General features: G+C 51.5%; 1 protein-coding gene across 2 annotated transcripts in view; it reads left to right on the top strand.

The window, feature by feature from the left end:
• TRAP1 (TNF receptor associated protein 1) overlaps positions 1-8,719 on the top strand; it is a 67,921-nt gene that overhangs the window by 40,294 nt on the left and 18,908 nt on the right. For both annotated transcript variants that reach the window (XM_021719093.1, XM_008071121.1), the window contains 5 exons: positions 2,397-2,468; positions 3,996-4,156; positions 5,464-5,573; positions 6,284-6,357; positions 7,111-7,266. In XM_021719093.1, coding sequence (XP_021574768.1) covers positions 2,397-2,468; positions 3,996-4,156; positions 5,464-5,573; positions 6,284-6,357; positions 7,111-7,266 — 573 coding nt within the window. The remainder of the gene's footprint in view (positions 1-2,396; positions 2,469-3,995; positions 4,157-5,463; positions 5,574-6,283; positions 6,358-7,110; positions 7,267-8,719) is intronic.

The raw sequence follows: 8,719 nt of genomic DNA, 5'->3' as shown, positions 1-8,719 counted from the left end.
CCTCAACCTGCTGGGCTCCGGCGATCCTTCCGCTTCAGCCTTCCAAGTAGCGGGAATTACAGGCATGTGCTACCACGCCCAGCTGATTTTTTGATTTATTGTAGAGATGAGGTCTCGCTGCCCAGGCAGGTCTCAAACCCGCGGGCTCAGGCAATCCATTCACCTCAGCCTCCCAAAGGCGCGAGATTACAGGCTGAGCCACCGAGCCCGGCTCTAGAGATTAATTTTAAATAGTTCTCTATTCATAATTATTATATGTTCCACAGTCAATGGATAGGCCAGATTTTGGTCTCTTCATACAAGCACCTCAGAAATATTTCACCAGAGGCTTCTTGGTGTCTCATTTTTTGTTGGGTGCTGGGGCCATGGAAGATACACCTGTGTAGTACAGTATGTATGTTCAGTAACACACAGCAGGGAGGCAGAGGCTGGCCGGGTTCCACTAGCCTGCTTCTTGTTGTTGAGTGTTGATAAAGTCCTTGTTTGGTGCTGCACTTGCAAATCCTTTGACCACTTGCATTGACTGGGCCCTGCTGTGCTGCTGGAGCCAGAACTGCCACCCAGTGACCTCGCAGGGCCTCATGGTCCCCTGTGGGCTGTCCTCGAGATGAAATGTTTAGAAAGGAACATCATAGAAGGAAACAAAAAACTGCTTCAGATGGCTTTCTTCCCAGTTCATAGATGGATGGAGGCTTGGTAGCAAGTGGTCATGTTTAAGGTGTTCTATGTCATGGCAGGCTCGAGCCAGGGCTGTAGTTACACTGTAGTGAGGTAGAGTGAAGAGCTCCACATGGGAGTCTGGCCAGGCTGTGAAGAAGGGAGAGCTTCTGGTAGCAAAGACCTCTCATCTTCACAGGTACATTGGTCTGTCTGTGTCTTTGTCCTTTCAGGTTGCTTTAACAGAATACCTGACTGGTCATGATGGTTCATGCCTGTAATCCCAGCACGTTGGGAGGCCAAGGCACGGAGGATTCATTGAGAACAGGAGTTCAAGACCAACTTGGGCAACATAGCAAGACCTTGTCTCTACAAAAAAGTGAAAAAAGTGCATGTGCATGGTATTGCATACCTATGGTCCCAGCTACTCAGGAGGCTGAGGAGGAAGGATTGCCTGATCCCAGGAGTTTGAGGCTTCAGTTAGCTGTGATCATGCCACTGCTCTCCAGCCTGGGCAATAGAGTGAGACCCTTACTCAAAAACAGCAACAACAACAAAAACCCAGAATGCCCTAGACTAGACAGTTTATTCGCAACAGAAGTGTATTGGTCACAGTTCTGGAGTCTGGGAAGTCCAAGATCATGGGGCTAGCAGATTCAGCATCTGGAGAGGCCTATTCCTCTTAGGTGACATCTTCTGTGTGTCTTCACATGGTAGAACAAACCTCTTCAAGACTGGTTTATAAGGGCCTTGATGCCATTCAGGAAGATGGAGTCTCTTGACCTCATACCCTCCCAAAGATCACCTCTTAATACATGACATTGGGAGTTAGGTTTTAACATATAAGTTTGGGGGAGACACCAACATTGAGACCATAGTGGACTGCAACAGGTTTGGCAGACTCTAAGGCTCTCAAGGGAGAGCCGCACTAGCTCCAGGAGAGGGGCTGGTGGCAGACAGCTGAGTGGCACTCCGTCCCCCTCTTTTTGTGGCGGTCACGGTGAAGCTGTCACCAGGGAGCTGCCCTCTTTATACCTGCTTCCTGACCTCTTCGGTCAGATGCTTCTGCTGCATCAGTGGAGCCACCGAAGGAGGAAATAAGTGTTCTGACCAAACCAGGGAGAAGGTATTGACGAGGCTAAATCTTGGGACAGAGAGTTGTACTTTTTCCTCCGAATTGTTGACTTCTTGTTTTCTTCTCAGGGTGTTTTTTGTTGTTGTTGTTGTTTTGTTTTGTTTGTTTGTTTGTTTTGAGTTGGGGTCTTACTCTGTCTACCCAGGCTGGAGTGAGTAGCATGATCACAGCTTATCACAACCTTGACCTCTTGGGCTCAGGTAATCCTGCCTCAGTCTCCCCCATAGCAGGGACTACAGGCGCATACCATCATGCTCAGCTAATTCATCTTTTTGTAGAGATACGGTTTCACTATGTTGCCCAGGCTGGTCTTTAACCCCTGGGCTCAAGCAATCCTTTTGCTTCTCAGAATTTTTTTTTAACACCTATAAAACAAGGGATGGTTTTTAGTAAACAAAGACGCATCCTGCTCTACTCTTTCTTCCTGTTCCCTGGTGAGACTGGGCTGACATGATTATAATTAATCTTTTCTGGTGAACATGTGGTATTTCGTCGCCGGGCCCTGTCTAGCCAGTGTAATTGACACCATTTGAACCCCTGGGGCCTGTTCACCTTACCCAACTCTCCAAGTGCCTGGGGCTTGACAGAGTGTTTCTCTCCTCAGGACACTGGAATCGGTATGACACAGGAAGAGCTGGTGTCCAATCTAGGTACGATTGCCAGATCAGGGTCAAAGGTAAGCATGGACCCACTACAGTCCCTAGGGTTGGGAGGGTCCTTCCTGTAAGGGTGGCCCTGGAGGCCAGATAAAGTAAGAACATTATCAGGTGTGTACCATGTGACAGGGGGAACACTTTATGACATTACAGTCGTCCCTTGGTGTCTGTGGGGATTGGTGCCAGAACCCCTCCAGATAACAAAATCCATAGGTGCTCAAGTCCTTGATATAAAATGGCATAGTAATTTTATACATACACCATCCTGTCTAATTATTATAAGCAATCTTTGGTTATAATACCTAATGCAATGTAAATGCTATGAAAATAGTTGTTATACTCTATTTATGTAGTAGTTTGTTTTTGAGTCAAGGTCTCATTGTTACCTAGGCATGATCACGGCTCACCACTGTCTCAACCTCCTGGGCTCAGGTGATCCTTCCACCTCAGCCTCCTGAGTAGCTGGCCAGTAGAATACAGTACAGTGTGCTGTCCCATACAATAGCCACTAGCTGCATGCAACTGTTTACATGTAAATGCATTAAAATTAAATGAAATGTGAGATTTAGTTCCTCGGTCACACCAGCCATATTCCAGGTGCTCAACAGGCATATATGGTCAGCAGCTGCCACATTGAACCTGGCAGATACAGAGTGTTTCCATGTCGCAGAACATTCTCTTGGACGACACTGGTCAGAGCAACGAGCGTGTGCATCTTACTTGATTGTTGGTCTTAGGAACTTTGGTAATATTCGTTCAGGATAATTAAGAACTGTGTGGTACATGCAGATGCCTGTGCTTGGTTCTTACTCCTTTCCCACAAAGCCTAGAAGCCAGGAGACTTTGTGCAAGAGACCAGTGCAGGAGCCTCTCCTCCCTTCACCCCTGGCCCATGGTTTGTGGCTCCCCAAAAGCACTGCCTGACCCTCTGCGGAGTGGGTGGGCCTATTCACACTGCCTCTTTCCCCACCGTAAGACATGACCCACAGGCCTCACCTTTCACATCGAATCACATCTAATTCTGACCCATCCCACTGCTGCCAGGTGGGCAAGTGTATCACCTCTCTGTGACTTAGCACTTTATTTTTATTTTATTTTATTTTTTTTGAGTTGGAGTCTTACTCTGTCGCCCAGACTAGAGTGCAGTGGCACACTCCTGGCCACCGCAGCCTCGACCTGCTGGGCTCCGGCAGTCCTTCAGCCTCAGCCTTCCAGGTAGCTGGAACTACAGGTGTGCGCTACCACGCCCGGCTAATTTTTGATTTATTGTAGAGATGAGGTCTCGCCAAGTTGCCCAGGTGGGTCTCAAACCCTCGGGCTCAGGCAAATCCACTCACCTCAGCCTCCCAAAGCACAGGATTACAGGCTGAGCCACCGAACTGACTTAGTGCTTTATTAAATAGGGTGAGAAAAGTACTCATTGAGGCAATGTTAAGGATTAAATGAGATCTTAGTGTGTTCTAGAGAGATGTCTACAGTAGGTAGCAAGTGTCAGCTCTCTCAGTAGGAGAGGCCGCCCTCCTTCTGACCAGCCTCTGCTCCTACAGGCCTTTCTGGAAGTGCTGCAGAACCAGGGTGAGGCCAGCAGCAAGATCATCGGCCAGTTTGGAGTGGGCTTCTACTCGGCCTTCATGGTGGCCGACAGAGTCGAGGTCTATTCCTGCTCGGCGGCCCCGGGCAGCCTGGGTTACCAGTGGCTTTCAGATGGGTGAGTATGAGGCATGGGTCCCACCTCCCATGGGAGTGCCTGTCCCTGGGGGACAGTAGCTGATGCTGTCTGACTTGCACATGGGAACTCGGTGAAAGCAGTTCCTACTGAATTTGAAAAGAGACTCTCCTCAGATAATGGGCATGGATGTTTTCTGGACTTTTTATGTTAAATCTGACTCTCACCTCAAGGAACCACTTTTGTAGCTCCAGGTGGCCCATGGTGTCTGTGCAGTCCTGTGTGGCTGGTCACTGTCACCATGCTCAGGAGTGCTGAGCCCCGACCAGACTGAGTGCCTTCCTCAGTGGCTTGGCTGCAGGACTGGCCTTTCTCCCCATGGAGCCTGCTCTGCAAGTAGTCTCCCCTGTCTGCCTTCTGTGAGAGCTCATTCTGCTTCCTCCCAAACCTGGAGTTTGCTCGTTTTACCTCCACTTCTGTGAGGTGAAGAGGCTGCCAGAACTTTTCCAAGGATGCATGTGTGCTGCTTCCAGCCAAGTCCAGGAGTTCTCTCTCCAAGACTCTTGTTTTGTTCTCTAGTGTGCACTTGGGGCAATGTCTTACAAATTGATTAGGTAGATGTTTCAAAGAAACTTGAGATGCTCTTTGAAGAGACTGGCATCTTAGCCAAATTTAAGTGTTTTTTCCAATAAGCCCCACAACCTCATTTCTGCATCATGCTTTCCTGAGTGCGTCCAGCTGCCCAGCGGTAGAAGTGGCCGGGCCCAGCACAGCTCATGTCCTGTGAGCCCAGCACAGCTCATGCCCTTGGCCAAAACCAAGATTTCTGTTTAATTCCATGAAAGACCTGCCCAGAGTGAATGTGGGCCTAGGTACCAACAAGTTCGCATTGAGTACATCTCTGCCCCCTGTACTTCTGAAATGGTTTTCTGCTCTTCTGAGGGTGTCCCTGGTCTTTGCCAGATGACCAGAAACGACACAGGGGTTGGCCTTTGCCCCTACCCCTCTGGTGTCTGGTGCTGATTGGGAGTCAGGCCAGGACCCACCCACCAGTGTCCCAGGCCTGCTTTTGGGTAACATAACCCAGGAGCTTCTCCTAGAGGGTGGGCAGAGACCTTGGAGGAAGCCGGAAGAGCTCCTTACTGCAGCCACAGCATCTTCATTCCTGACGCCCATTCAGTGGCCTGAGGGGCTCTGCTGGGTCATAAGCATGGCACTTCCGATTTCCCTCTCTGTGTTCCTTTGCCTGTTTGTGAAGATACTAAGGAAAAGCCGCGGAATGTGCCGTGCAGGGGTTTTGTCCGCAATGATGTGTGGAACTGGCTTTTCCTTTCCCTTGTGTGCCTCAGTTCTGGAGTATTTGAAATCGCTGAAGCTTCAGGAGTTAGAACCGGAACGAAAATAATCATCCACCTCAAATCCGACTGTAGAGAGTTTGCCAGCGAGGCCCGGGTACGAGGTGAGTAAGAGCCTGGACCCCAGGCTTGAATGTAGGTACCTGTGCATGATCGTCACCAGGTTGGTAAGGTGGACTCCTGCTGGCGTACTTGACTGGTTCCACCTGGGTCAGTGGCGCATGGGCAGAGCTGTGATGGGCTGGGCTGCCTGATGACCTGGGAGGGGCTGGGCCCAGGTTGGCCCAGGATCTGCATAGGACAGAGCTGCCGCTGGTTTTGTGTTGTGGCGTTTGAAGGCAAGCTGACTGGCGAAGACAGCGCTTCTCGTCTTCCTTTAGTCAGCCTGGTGGGTTTGGCGCAGTCCTTTCATAAAACATTGGCACCCTTAACCCAGGCTCACCGAAAGCCAGAGGGAGGCGGGCCCATCCAAATGTCAGTCGCTCTCTGTGTGTCTTCTTGAATATTTATTGGAGCTGCTGTGCACTTCCCAGGAGTCGCTGTGGGCCCATGAAGCCATGCTTCTGCCACCAGGAAGGTGGTGTGGTCTCACAGTGGACTGGGCTTCGTGAGGTTTGGTTCTTGTTCAGGTCCTGTGCTGCTGTGCTCACAGGGAAGGCAGGTGTCTCCACTGTGCCCTGGTATCTTCCCCTGTGAAGTGGGCGCAGGGTGCAAGAGCCCTCCCTGTGGGTTGGTGCTCACCTTGGAGCAACTTTAAGCCTTTTGTTTCCAGAAGCTTCCTGGATTCAATGTTGTTTCTCTTTGTCTCTTCCAGATGTGGTAACAAAGTACAGTAACTTTGTCAGCTTCCCCTTGTACCTGAATGGAAGACGGATTAACACCTTGCAGGTAAGAGCTGAGTTCACTGAAGGGCTGGATCCCCCATGGAGAAAAACTCAAAACATTTTAGGGGTGGAGGGCAGAGATGAGACGGGGTGACACTGTCCAGAATCGCAGGGTGATGTGTTCTCGATGGAGAGACAAGGTCTGGGGGTGTGAGCAGGGACTGCAGCACACACAGCCCAGCTCATGTGTACCAGGTGGTCAGGGTTCACTGAGGTGTCATGTCCATCAGTTAGTATGCAGATAAGACAGGAAAGATTTACCAGTTAGAATTGTGTTGCAGCCACCACAGGCAATTCCAGAACGTTTTCTCACCCCCTCCCCCAGCCCCGGGAAGCCACACTCTCTGTTAATTTGCCTGTTCTGGACATGTCACATGGAGGAATCATACCATACCTGGTTTCTTGTGACTGGTTTCCATGGCTCAGCCACTGTGTAGTGTGGCTGAGTGTTGTTCCCTGGGCGGGTAGCCCATGTTTTGATCAGCTTCCTGTGCATGGGTAGCATTGTTCTCTTTCATGGGCACCCTTGGGTCCTGGTTGGCTCTCCTCACACGCTGTCCTGGGTGGCTGCTGCTCAGGGGCCTTTTAGTGTCTCTCCTTGCCCCCCTCCGCACTAGAGATGGGAGGCTGTGCCTGAGACCACCGCCAATCTATCCCACTCAGCCGTCCAGGGCACGGGCTCCACGAGCTCAACCTTGCATGGTTGTTAGGAAGACTCATCTTAAACATGATGTCCCTCCTCCATCTCCATTTTTAGGCCATCTGGATGTTGGATCCCAAGGACATCAGCGAGTGGCAGCATGAGGAATTCTACCGCTACATCGCCCAGGCTTATGATAAGCCCCGCTACACTCTGCACTACAAGACAGACGCGCCACTCAACATCCGAAGCATCTTCTATGTGCCGGACATGGTGAGGCGTGGGCTCAGGCCCCAAGCAGCCTCGGATGCCTTTCTGCTGCCTGGGCTGGGCCTTCCCCACAGTCATAGGGTTTCTGATGCAGCAGCGCTTCCCCAGAGGGCAGCAGCTCCACAGACAAATCACACAACGAGCACAGCAGTTTTAGAACATGAGAAAAACAGATGCCTCTGGGTGGGCGGACACGGGTTTCACTCTCACCCGGTCATGTGCAACGAGGGAACATTTTATAGAGTGTCTTCAGTGAAGGCTTGGGCGTGGGCTTGGTGGCCTGGGCAGTGAGGGAGGGGCCCTTGGAGCCGCTCTCTGTGCAGACTCCCCACCTGGGCAGCAGTGCAGTGACTGTTCTGTGAGGTACTCTGTGGAAGGCCTGTGGTGGACCACCGCATTGACCATTCTGTTTCCTCGAGGCCCCACCTCTCATGGTTCCTGTTAGCACATAGATGCTCCCTCAAGCCCTGCAGTCAAAACTTTTCAGGACTTACAGCATAGCCTTTCCTGCCTTATCTGCCCAGAACTCGCTTAACATCCCACGTTGTTAGCGTCTGCTGCAGAAAGAGCTGTTGCTACCTTTCCCACTCCACATGGGACCCACAGGCCAGAACCTCAGCATCTCCTGGGACTTCTTAGAAATGCAGGGTCAGCCGGGCTTGGTGGCTCAGCCTGTAATCCCACGCCTTTGGGAGGCTGAGGTGAGTGGATTGCCTGAGCCCGCGGGTTTGAGACCCACCTGGGCAGCGAGACCTCATCTCTACAATAAATCAAAAAATCAGCTGGGCGTGGTAGCACACGCCTGTAATTCCGGCTACTTGGAAGGCTGAGGCGGAAGGATCGCCAGAGCCCAGCAGGTCGAGGCTGCGGTGGCTGGGAGCAGCCACTGCACTCCAGTCTGGGCGACAGAGTGAGACTCCAACTCAAAAAAAAAAAGAAAGAAAGAAATGCAGGGTCTTGGCCAGGCTCAGTGGCTCAGCCTATAATCCCGGCACTTTGGGAGGCCGAGGTGAGTGGATTGCCTGAGCCCGCAGGTTTGAGACCCGCCTGGGCAACTTGACAAGATCTCATCTCTACAATAAATCAAAAATTAGCCAGGCGTGGAAGCGCACGCCTGTAGTTCCAGCTACTTGGAAGGCTGAGGCGGAAGGATCGCCGGAGCCCAGCAGGTTGAGGCTACGGTGGCCGGGAGCGGCCACTGCACTCCAGTCTGGGTGACAGAGTGAGACTCCAACTCAAAAAAAAAAAGAAATGCAGGGTCTTAGCCGGGCTCGGTGGCTCAGCCTGTAATCCCACGCTTTGGGAGGCTGAGGTGAGTGGATTGCCTGAGCCCACGGGTTTGAGACCCACCTGGGCAACTTGGCGAGACCTCATCTCTACGATAAAACAAAAAATTAGCCAGGTGTGGTAGCGCGCACCTGTAGTTCCAGCTACTTGGAAGGCTGAGGTGGAAGGA

Source organism: Carlito syrichta, unplaced genomic scaffold, assembly GCF_000164805.1.
Source record: "Carlito syrichta isolate Samal-C Ts95f unplaced genomic scaffold, Tarsius_syrichta-2.0.1 Scaffold314117, whole genome shotgun sequence".
NCBI lineage: Eukaryota > Metazoa > Chordata > Mammalia > Primates > Tarsiidae > Carlito > Carlito syrichta.
The sequence above is the reverse complement of the archived record's forward strand: the minus strand, read 5'-3'. Positions and strand labels throughout refer to the sequence as shown.